Here is a 12,244-nt window from a genome sequence, read left to right as displayed (position 1 = left end):
CCATTTCTGCCGTTTTTCTTGCATTTCTGCCGTTTTTCTTGCATTTCTTCAGAAGTCTGTTCCCACAGGTGAAGCACATCTTCTTCTGTCTTCTTCTTCTCTGGTTCTCAGCTGCGCGTCTTTAAGCTGGCCCGCTCCTGGCCGACCCTCAACACCCTCATCAAGATCATCGGGAACTCCATGGGCGCCCTGGGCAACCTGACGCTGGTCCTCGCCATCATCGTCTTCATCTTCGCCGTGGTGGGCATGCAGCTGTTTGGGAAGAACTACCAGGTGAGGCGCAGGTGTTCCTCAGACGCTCAGGTCGGTGTCTGCTCGCGTGTCTCACCCTGGCTTTGTCCTCCAGGAGTGCGTGTGTAAGATCTCCAAGGACTGCGTGCTCCCCCGCTGGCACATGAAGGACTTCTTCCACTCGTTCCTCATCGTCTTCAGGGTTCTGTGCGGCGAGTGGATCGAGACCATGTGGGACTGCATGGAGGTGGCGGGCCAGCCGCTCTGCATCCTCGTCTTCATGCTGGTCATGGTTATCGGAAACCTGGTGGTGAGTTCCCTCCTCTGATGCCGGGCTGTGGGGCGGCGCTCTGCCGCCAGCAGGGGGCGCTGTGCCGCCAGCAGGAGGCGCTGCAGCAGCAGGGGGCGCTGTGCCGCCAGCAGGAGGCGCTGTGCCGCCAGCAGGGGGCGCTGTGCCGCCAGCAGGGGGCGCTGTGCCGCCAGCAGGAGGCGCTGCAGCAGCAGGGGGCGCTGTGCCGCCAGCAGGAGGCGCTGTGCCGCCAGCAGGGGGCGCTGTGCCGCCAGCAGGGGGCGCTGTGCCGCCAGCAGGGGGCGCTGCAGCAGCAGGGGGCGCTCTGCCGCCAGCAGGGGGCGCTGCAGCAGGAGCCTTCAGGGTGGCGTTCATTTAAAGCTTTCTGGGACGTTGACTCAGAACCGGGTCAGAAGGACCTGGACGGGTCGTACATTTAGAGTTCTGTTGGATTTAACCTCTGTGGTTCTGGATGCTTTAGTTCTGCTGAGGTTCTGCTGAGGCATCGGTACCGACCCGTGAGAACAGGCTCTGCTCCTCTGTAGCAGCTGGTGCTCCGTCCATCCATCCATCCATCCATCCATCCATCCATCCATCCATCCATCCATCCATAAATCCATCCATCCATCCATCCATCCATCCATCCATCCATCCATCAGTTCATCATCCATCCATCCATCCATCTGATCATCCATCCATCCATCTGTCCATCCATCCATCTGATCATCCATCCATCCATCAGTTCATCATCCATCCATCCATCCATCTGATCATCCATCCATCCATCCATCCATCCATCCATCCATCCATCCATCCATCCATCCATCCATCCATCAGTTCATCCATCCATCCATCCATCCACTGATCATCCATCCATCCATCCATCCATCAGTTCATCCATCCATCCATCCATCCATCTGATCATCCATCCATCCATCCATCCATCAGTTCATCCATGCATCCATCCATCCATCCATCTGATCATCCATCCATCCATCCATCCATCCTTCCATCCATCCATCCATCCATCCATCCATCATCCATCCATCCATCCATCCATCCATCTGATCATCCATCCATCCATCCATCCATCCATCCATCCATCCATCATCCATCCATCCATCCATCTGATCATCCATGCATCCATCCATCCATCCATCTGATCATCCATCCATCCATCCATCCATCCTTCCATCCATCCATCCATCCATCCATCCATCATCCATCCATCCATCCATCCATCCATCTGATCATCCATCCATCCATCCATCCATCCATCTGATCATCCATCCATCCATCATCCATCCATCCATCCATCCATCCATCCATCCATCCATCCATCATCCATCCATCCATCCATCCATCTGATCATCCATCCATCCATCATCCATCCATCCATCCATCCATCCATCCATCCATCCATCCATCCATCCATCATCCATCCATCCATCCATCCATCCATCCATCCATCCATCCATCCATCCATCCATCCACCAGGATATATAGTAATTTAATGGAACTAATTCTATGAAACAGGACAAACTGACGTTAGTTTTCCATCAGAATAATTGAATTAAATTATTTGAACAGATTCACAGCAGGATCAGTTTTTCCTTCAGTTAAAATGTTCCAGAGCTGCTTCCTGTAAACTAACTCTGATCCAGAACCGGTCAGACGTTTCTTTCCTACATGAACGTGACGGACTCCCTCAGGTTGCGTTTCCTCCTCCAGCTTCCATCCATCTGATAATAATCAGCTCCAAATGGAACGTTATAACATCTGAATGATCTGAACAGCGTCTCCTCCGCCTCGCCCTTCCTGCCTGTTATTAGAGCCTGAAGAGGGCTCATCATCTGCAGGCGTCGGTGGATCATAACGAGTCTGCGTCTCCGCAGCAATAACACAGCTCCTCTCTGTTTGGCTTAATGCTCTCATGGAGATTTAATAATGAGGCTGATCCAGGAGGCAGGGCGCGCACACTCACAGTCGTTGACACTAACAGCACTTATACCTCCGTCTGCAGAGGTTTACGCTGACCCGACCCAACCGATGTACCTGAACTCATCGCGGTGCGTTCTGGTCACCACGACCGCAGCGTTCCCATTGGTCTGATTTATGCTGTTAGGGACGCTCTGACTGCGCCTGTGGAGGCATGTGTACACGGACGGCCGTTCATGTGTGCTGTCCTTTGTGACACGTCGAGTCTTTGGAAAAATCTAATCAAAGTTAAAATCTGTCTGAAGAAAATAAGAAAGAGGCAAAGAAAATAAAAGGCGACAACAAAAGAGAAAAATTTTTCTAAACAAAATGAACGTGCCTGTGCAGATTCTGAGCCGTAGCGCTCTTTCACTTCCTGTCTGATGTTTGTGAAGGCCACTGGCAGAAGGATTAGATGGAGTTAAAGCACATAAACAGCAGAGTGTACGTTCTTCAGCATTCTCAACAGAATCCATCAGAAAGCAGCCAAGCAGCAGCACATGGAGCTGGAACCAGGTGATGAAGCGTGGAGCTGCACCAGGAACAGGGAAGCTTGGTGGACGTGACGCTGCCTGGCCGTAGAGCAGAACAGCAACATGTTTTTATGTCAGCAGGAGGAACAACGAGATGGAAGAACATGGTAGCTCACCATTCCAGTGGGAACTCCACTAACGGGTAAATTACAAGCCAATCAGCCGAGAAATCATTGAGAGCAGCAGACAGGCTTAAATCAGAGGCAGTGGGACCTTCTCTCAGTTCTCCTGAAGATGTTTCCTCACCTGTCCAGGTGTCTCTTATCAGTTCTGGAGGCTCTGATCAACCTGCAGGTGGAGCGCTGCTGTTTCTAAGCACATGGAGGTCCATCCTCCTAGAACCAGTCCAGGTCAGAACCAGTGAGCCCACCATCACTGTCCTGGTGGTTAGAAGCTGCTGCTTGGTGTGAGTGGAGGACTTGGTCTCCTGAACCATGATGAGATGCTGATGTAATCTCTCTGGAACGTGATGGAGGACCGAGCTGTAAACTCTGAGGAGCTGAAGCTCCATCCTCCTCCTCTGTTCACTGATGGCTTTGCTCTTTGGACCAAGATGGCTTCTTTCAGCCTCTCTCTAACATCTGTTCTCCCTGTCCAACATCTGGACCTCACTGTCCTCACCACTGTCTCCTCTGGTCAGGAGGTACCAGAGGACCTCTGAGTCTGGCTGCTGGTCCTCCTGCTGCTCCAGGCGTTCATGTAGTTTAGTTTCTCTGATGGAGTCTGAGCCGTCCTCCACCGCTCAGCTGAGGTCTGGATGTTCTGACTCTGGGAGGAACCCGATTCTGTCTGAGAGTTATTAGGTTAGAAATTTACTGGTATGTTGTGTTTGGAGAAAATGTTCCTCAGAAACTCCTGACTCACCTGGAATGACGATGTTCCTGCGTCTCTCTCTCCTCTGTGTTGATGTGACGAAGGTCCAGTCTGGATAACCACAGGCCCGCAGTGATTTCCTGACCTGCTTGTGTTCTTGTAGGTTCTCCTCTGTGGCAGAGGGAACGTTGTCAGCCGCTAACTCAGAGTTCTGGTAGCAGTTTGTGCTCCAGTGGCTGATGGGAATCTAAATGCAGATCTTGGTCTGTGTTTGTGGGCTTCTGGTAAACCTGATGCTGCTGTCCACTGAGCAGATGTGGTTGGTGATGCCTCGACTTCTTTGGTCTGGATTTTGACCCAAGTGTCATCCACGTATCTAAAGCAGTGAGTTGGTGGAGTTCCCTGTGAGCACTGAGGGTCCTGCTCTCCACCTGTTCTCCACCTGCTCTCCACCTGTTCTCCACCTCCTCCAGGTACAAACTGACCATAATGGATGACACTGGGGAGCCCACGGTACGCCACGTTTCTGCCGGTAATCAGAAGTGAAGTCTGCAGAGCTTTGGATGTGATGTGGAGTGTTTCCATCCAGCGAAGCCAAAATTGTTGCGAGATGTTTAATTGACCGAGTTAATGAAACGTTTTTTCATCGAAACATTTCCAGAAAGAACTGAGCAAAAATCCTGTTGCATCCGATTTACACCTGTTTGCTGAAAAGAAAATGAAATAAAAAAATAAATGACTGAACAGGAAAAGTAAGAAACGGGCCATCATAGATAGAGCAGTTAGGGAACACAGGTTACATGTAAGAAAAAAAGGAAGGAAATTACAGAATAAAGAGAGAAATCATAGAGATCTAGAGGAAAACAGCAAGAGGTGAAAATAAAAGACACAAAACTAAATTATTCAGTAAAACAGACCAAAGAGAGCGAGGTTAGAAAGAAAACAGGTACAATGGTGCAGCAGAGGTGGACAAGAACATTTAAACAGGGGATGAAGAGAAGCAGAAGGAGAAATAAAAAAAAAAAAACAGAAAAAGTGAAGAAAGAACATTACCTAACATCCAGCATGATAAATTCCTGTACAAATTTATCATGCTGGATTCAGGCTCTAAATTAATAAAAACAGTATCCCCTTCTGGTTTGTAAAAGGACCCGAGAATGAATAAAAACAAAGTTCTTCAGTAATCATGGAGAACAGGTGATGGAGCACGGACAGAGAACTGGGTATGGTCCAGAGGCTCAAACGAAGAATCCAGCAGAGCGGGGTGGAAAGACACAAGCAGACCTGAGGAGCAATCAGAGGAGATGTGGAGCAGCTGTGGCAGCAAGGAGGCTGAGGGAGGGAGACTCATTAACACAGACTGAGCCAGACTGGGACACAAAGAAACCTGCAACCAAGGGGATAAAATGACGTATAATAAAATCTAAATGTACGAAGAACACACAAATATAATATATGAAACACAGAAAACACAAAGGAAGAACAAAACCCAAATGCCTGGAGATCAGGACAAAACGGGTTTAAAAAGAAAAGAATGATTCCTGCCAGAGCAACATTTTCTGCAGACATGAAGACAGCAGGAAGCTGCTGCAGCGTCCAGAATCCCAGACGGCATATAAGGCGGAGAACAGAGGAACCAGGTTCTGCAGGGCAAGGCAAGGCAAGGCAAATGTTTTTATAGCACATTTCGGTATAAAGACAATGCAAAGTGCTTTACATCAGAGATACTTTACATTCACGAGTCAGGGAGCTGCAGACAGGTCCAGCTGCCTACACAGAACCAGGTCATCAGAACCAGACAGACAGGCTGGTTCTCCCCACAGCCTTCAGTTTGTTCTTCTATTCAGAACGTTCTCCAGGTTTCAGCTTCATTTCACAGTAAAAGTCTGCAGCCGGGTATCCCAGAACAGAGCGGGTCGGTTCAGAAAACAGACGATACGTCAGCAGCTGGTTCTGTTCATGAACACCTGCTGAAACACGGCTGCATGGGAGGAGCCGGGGCAATAAATACGTAAAAAACTGACGTTCTAGACCGTAATCTAAAGCAAAGAATAAAACAGAAACCAAGATGGGAACGGGAAGAAATAGAACAATTATCTAAAAAAAACACATCATACAAACAGACTGAAGACAAATAAGATGGAGGACAAAATGATAGAAGCAACGAATGAAAAAGAGAAATAAGGAGATGAAAACAAAGGAATATGTGAATAAATGAAAATATGAGGCAACAATGGGATAGAAATGAAGCAACAGAAGAACGGAGAGATGGAGGAGAGGAGAGGGGTGAAGGGGATAAATGAGGAGGAAGAGAAGAAGAGGGGGATGAGGAGGTAGAGGAGGTAGAGGAGGGTGAACTGAGAGATGAAGCAATGATGAAAGCAGAGGAGGTGAGACGGGATGAGGAGATTCAGTTTCTCCATCATCAGACCTGAGATGTTGGTCTGATCCTGGCCTCCTGTCTGAAGGCAGCAGATGTTCAGTTTGCTGCTTCTCTTCATGACAAACGAGCAGCTGAGTGGATTCTGCTGAGCCAGCAGCACACCTGCCGCCCTCCTCCTCTTCCTCTTCCTCCTCCTCCTCCTCCCTGCTCCTCCTCCTCCCTGCTCCTCGTCTCCTCATACAGGTCCCGATTCAGCAGCTGCCATCACCTGTTCTCCTCCACAGATCAGCAGCTGGAGCCTCCGCACTGATTAATGGCCTCTGTGCTCGATTCATTATCACGGTAAAAGCTTTGTGTGGTTCTAACCTTAGCTTGGTTCTGGTTCTGGTTCCACAGTCAGAGTCGCTTCAGGTTGCATGTTTCACTAAAACACTGAGAGGGCTGATGGTCCCGGTGCTGGAGAGCTGGAGATGATCTCCACAGAACCCTGGACCCATTTCTGCAGCTCTGCTCCCAGAAGATCAGATCCTGGTTGACCAACAGATTCAGTTCAGTTTGCCTGATTCCAGTTCACTTTTAGTCCAGTTTGATTCATTTTCATCTCACTCAGGTCACTTTAATCAGGTTCTGTACAATTTGACTTGATTCAAAGAAATTTAGTTTGGTCTGGTTACATTTAATTGAGTCATTCTCTTCCAGTTCATTCAAATCGGTTCATTTTAATCTATTTTGGTTCAGTTCACTTGGTTCTGTTCAGTTTCATTTAATGCTGTTCAGTCTAATTCAGTTCAGTTCAAATGACTTTGAATCGGTTCAGTGTAATGAAGGTGAATTAATCAGGTTATCCTGATTGGCCCAGTGGGCCAAGCGACCCGTAGAACCGCTGTTCATAGATGTATCTGAACCGTGGGCTACAGCTGATGTTAGACCCAGCAGGCTGATGGTTCTGGTGAGTTCTGGTGGGTCCAGAGCTGAACGGACCTTTTATCTCCGCTGAAGCTAAACTTTCTCTGGGTTGGGTCTTAAACTGATAAACTGGTAGTTCTGAACATTTTCCAGTGTTTTCATTGGCTGTTGGTTTCCCGCCTCCAGCAGCCCATTTCTGGCCTGGTTGGACCGGGTCGGACCTGGTTCTGCTGTGGTTAGCCGTTCGGTACTGGAACCACTTTGATGGAGCCTCCATATCAGCTTCCAGTCACAGCGGCTGGCATCGACCCGTTCATCTAGATTTAAGGAGACGGTTAGCCGTAGAGAACCTGAAACCTTCTGGACCGTTTGATTCTGATGGGTTCTGACAGATTAGGACCGTGATAAACCCAGATTGGTGTTGGGTGGGTTAGGGTTCTGGAGCCGTTCCTGTTGCCATGTAGCAGACTGTGGGAGGAACTTCAGCGCCAGTACCAAAATATCCCTGCTGGGTTTGTCTGGACCCGCCGTCTGCATCAAGCGTCAGACTGTGGCATCTTTAGGATGTTTGATCCTAAAAAATGTTTTTATTTTGTTTTCTTTGACTGACGCTAAAATCCACTGTTTGCTAACATTATTTATAACCTTATTTTGTTGAAGCCAGTTGCTTCTGCTGCCCCCTAGTGGCCAAGCAGAGATAACCCTGTTGAACCCCTGGTTGCATCCAGTCATTGACCTGCAGCGTTCACTCCTCCTGGTTGAACATGGAGCCACAGTTGCTGCAGTGAGTCGTTGGCTTTGCAGCAATCCCTCATACTGAGCATGCATGAAGCGACAGTGGAGAGGAAAACATTTTTCTTCTTAGAACAGAAGTGTTGAAGAGGAAGCTGTCTGCAGGCTCCTGTAGTCACTCCTGTCAGTGTCCAGCTATCGATGGCTGGAAAGTGGAAAAGGCCATTGGTCAATATAGCAGGTTGCCATGTTAACCAATTAGAATCATTGATCTATTGGCTCTATTCCGGCTCACAGCCAATCAGATGGCAGCAAACTGGGTCAGGGAAGCAGAGCCTGTAACAGCCGATCAGGGATCAGTAACACTGACCACAAACATGGCAGCAGCCAGGATCAATACACACACACACACACACACACACACACACACACACACACACACACACACACACACACACACACACACACACACACACACACACACACACACACACACAGTAACACACAGTAACACACAGTAACACACAGTAACACACACACACTGTGCTCCCTGCGTTTCAGTGTAATTACAGAAATAACAGCCGTTAGAGGCTTTGATCAGCTTCACTGATGCTCAGCATGAATAACTTATGTTAAATAATTTTGTAATAAAGACGAAAAATATTGACATTTATTTTAAGTAAAAATGTTTCAAAACTTTCCACACTATTTGAATCATAACCTTTAATCTAGTGGCTTGTTTTTCGTACAGTGGGTTGACAGGAAAGGGTTCTAGAGAAAGAGACGAGCAGCAGAGGACCACAGGAGAGTCCATCTGGGTCGGCCGTGTTGAGGACTGTGGCCTCCATACATGGTCGTGAGCGCTAACCACGGCACCACCGAAGCACACCCAAAAAAATCCTTTAATCTATTTTATTAAGATGTTAACAAATAGCAATTAAAATCCCATGTGAATAAGTTAGTTCATGCAACAACTCACTGGAACCACATGAGATAATCAGCCGCGGCCCCAGCGTCACCGTCAGAGGAGGCGCAGCGTCTTATGGAGGCGTTGGTGTGACGCGCCCATTAAAGTCTTATTTATAGTTCTGGGATTTGGAGACTCACCTGTAGACTCACCTGATGGCCGGAGGTTTTTCTGTATCAGGCCTTTAAGTAGAATGTTGATGCCTCAAAGAAGCGACTGAGGTCCACAGCAGAGCCTGGTCTCAGATGTCCACCAGTGGCCTAGTTAAAGCTCAACAGGAGTGAGAATCAGTGTGAAAGGTTCAGGGCTGCAGCTATTTATGGAGAATAAAGAGGAAACATTTAGTCTGTAGCAGACCTGCAGGCAGAGGAGGTTCTGCTGTGGTTCTGGTTCTGCTTAGCAGGGTCTTCATAGAGGTCAGCTTGGTCCAAACTGCTCTTATTTCTCTTCAGGTTTAGCTTAACTCTTTTCATTGTTCATAAATAACAGGACCCAGCTGCTCAGGTGGTTCTGGGTGTCGGATCAGAACCGGTGATCCTGAATCTGACCCGTTCTTCTGCTCTGTCTGCAGCTGCTGAACCTCTTCCTGGCTCTGCTCCTCAGCAGCTTCAGCTCCGACAACCTGTCGTCTCCAGACGAAGACGGGGAGATGAACAACCTGCAGATCGCCATCCACAGGATCACGCTGGGCCTGGCCTGGTGCCGCCGACAGGTACGCAGCCTTCTGTCCCGCAGCTCGACCCGTTCAGCAGAACCCGCTGCAGAACTCCGCTCTTTGCTGCAGGTGATGGATTTCTTCAACGGGAACCTGAAGCGGCGCCGCCAGAAACGCAAAGAGGCCAAAGCCATGATGAAGCTGAAGAGGCTCAGCACCATCCACACCGAGGCCAACGGCGCTGTCATCGGTAACGCTCCCCGCCACCCACCCGGCGGGTTCTCACCCAGAACCCGGTGTCAGAACCCGGTGTCAGAACCCGGTGTCAGAACCAGACAGAACCGAGCAGAACCTTCCCTCTGTTCTTCCAGGCCGCCATGTGGAGAAGTACGTGGTGCCGGAGGACGACAGCTACATGACCAACCCCAACCTGACCATCAGCGTCCCCATCGCCCCCGGAGAGTCCGACGTGGAGTTCCCCGAGGAAGAGGAGGAGGAGGAAGAGGAGGAGGAGGAGGAGGGTCAGGAGGAGCAGAGCGAGGGCTCAGAGGGAGACGAGGAGCAGGAGGAGGAGGTGAGGAGGAGGAGGAGGAGGAGGAGGAGGAGGAGGAGGAGGAGGAAGAGGAGGAAGAGGTGGAAGAGGAGGAGGAGGAGGAGGGTCAGGAGGAGCAGAGCGAGGGCTCAGAGGGAGACGAGGAGCAGGAGGAAGAGGTGAGGAGGAGGAGGAGGAGAAAGAGGTGGAGGAAGAGGATGAGGAAGAGGAGAAAGAGGAGGAGGAGGAGGAGGAGGAGGAGGAGGAGGAAGAGAAGGAGGAGGAGGAGGAGGAGGAGGAGGAGGAGGAGGAGGAGGAGGTGGAGGAGGACACCTGTGAGGGTGTGGTGTTACTGAGAGTCAGCTGCTTAGTGTGAGCAGTAAAAATGGGGAGAGGCTGATGGAAAAGTTCATTAATAAAGTTCATTAACTGAAAGGTTTTTATTTATCCTGCTTGGTATGTTTCAGTGAATCATGAATAACAGACAATCTATCTATCTATCTATCTATCTATCTATCTATCTATCTATCTATCTATCTATCTATCTATCTATCTATCTATCTATCTATCTATCTATCTATCTATCTATCTATCTATCTATCTATCTATCTCAGTCCTCGGTCCATTATCAAGCTGCTGAGAGGCTGAACATCACAGAGACATTTATCTCTGGATGTTTGTGTCTCTGATGGACGTTCCTCTCAGAGCGGCAGCAGGAGATCTTCACTGCTTCCTCTCTGTTCATAGGAGGACACGTCTCTGGGTGCTGACTCTGTCCTCCCTCATGATCCGAACCTGTTCTCCATCACGCCTGTTAGGATGTTCTGCTGGATGTTCTGCTGGATGTTCTGCTGTTTTCTGGCCCGTTCTCGTACCTCTCTGTCAGTAAATCTTAGTTTCTGGTCCTGTTCCTGTAGGAACCCCGGTGCTCCACCACCAGTCCCCCACATACAGGAACGTTGCCTCATTCTTCTCCTGCCGTCTTTCAGAACCATCGTGAGGCTGTTAGGTTCAGTGCGGTTCAGCCCAGTCCTGCTTGGTTCTGCCTGTAGCCTCGGTGTTCCTGAGCACGGACCCCTGAGAGGAAGAGGTTCTGCAGCTGCAGCCCTCCTCACCGTCATCACTGACTATTATTGTTCCTGCAGAGAACAGATGAAGCTGAGCTGCACCGGCACTTTCTCCGTGACTAATAGATCCACCTGCCCCGTTTTATCTTAAACACGTAATATTTGGACGTGCAAATATTTCACGTCGGTTCCGCCGAGCCGGATCAGCAACATAAAGGTGAAAAATGCTTTGAGACGCGCAGCGTTAGCCCCGCTTTGACCCAGATAGGCAGGTGAGGAATGTTCCTGCAGGGCGGAGAGTGGACCTCATGAGTCAGCAGCCCGGTCCAGGTGTGGTTCTGTCTGTGTGCGGGTCCGCTGAGCGAGCGGCCCGACTGCCATCTGGGTCCAAACCCGGCAGAACTTAGTACTGGAATCAGGTTTGACCAGAACAGCTACTCATAGGAGAAAGCTCAGAGTTGATGTTCTGATGTTCTGATGTTCTGCCATTAAAGTTCTTCTGTCTGGCCCACTGGGACGGGAACAGCGTCTCAGAACCGGTCAGTGTGTGAATTCATCCAGATTTAAACATCAGGAGGTTGTTGGTGCCGGACCGGCTGGTCCGACTGGTTCTGGGCCGTCTGGGAACCTGACCCAGAACCATCCATCGGCTCTACAGAGAACCCGGTCCAGTTGACAGAGCGACAACAGAACCTCTAATAATGGTTCCTCAGAACCAAAGTCTGCAGAACAGAACCTATTAATGTAGAACATGTAGGACCTTGGAGCAGATGGACCTCACCGGGTACCGCTCCTCTCAGCTGAGAACAGGAACCATGATTCCCACAGAATCACCAGAACCGGACCAGAACAGGTCGGATGAAGGTTTCCTGGTCCGATGAGTCTGGATCTCAGCTGACTGGGTCAGAACCTGGTGGAACCAGCAGGAAAGCCTGGATCCACCCTGCTTGTGTCAGAGGTCCAGGCTGGTGGAGGTGGTACCGTGCTGTCAGAGATGTTCTCTCTTTGGACCTCTTGGTACCAGCAGAGCACCATCTATCCCCCACAGCCCAGCTGAGTTCTGGTCCTGACCGGGTCCACAGTGGACCCAGGTTCTGATGCTGCAGGATGATGGACCGTGTGACAAAGTTCTGATCATCTCAGACCGGTTTCTGAAACC

General features: G+C 49.7%; 1 protein-coding gene across 1 annotated transcript in view; it reads left to right on the top strand.

Annotated features, from left to right (window-relative positions):
• scn5lab (sodium channel, voltage gated, type V-like, alpha b) overlaps positions 1 to 12,244 on the top strand; it is a 173,097-nt gene that overhangs the window by 106,644 nt on the left and 54,209 nt on the right. The window contains 5 exon segments of the mRNA XM_036124903.1: positions 112 to 273; positions 347 to 541; positions 9,403 to 9,543; positions 9,616 to 9,736; positions 9,858 to 10,060. Of these exon segments, the coding sequence (XP_035980796.1) occupies positions 112 to 273; positions 347 to 541; positions 9,403 to 9,543; positions 9,616 to 9,736; positions 9,858 to 10,060 (822 nt within the window).

Source organism: Fundulus heteroclitus, chromosome 21 (genome assembly GCF_011125445.2).
Source record: "Fundulus heteroclitus isolate FHET01 chromosome 21, MU-UCD_Fhet_4.1, whole genome shotgun sequence".
Taxonomy (NCBI): Eukaryota; Metazoa; Chordata; class Actinopteri; order Cyprinodontiformes; family Fundulidae; genus Fundulus; species Fundulus heteroclitus.
The sequence above is the reverse complement of the archived record's forward strand: the minus strand, read 5'-3'. Positions and strand labels throughout refer to the sequence as shown.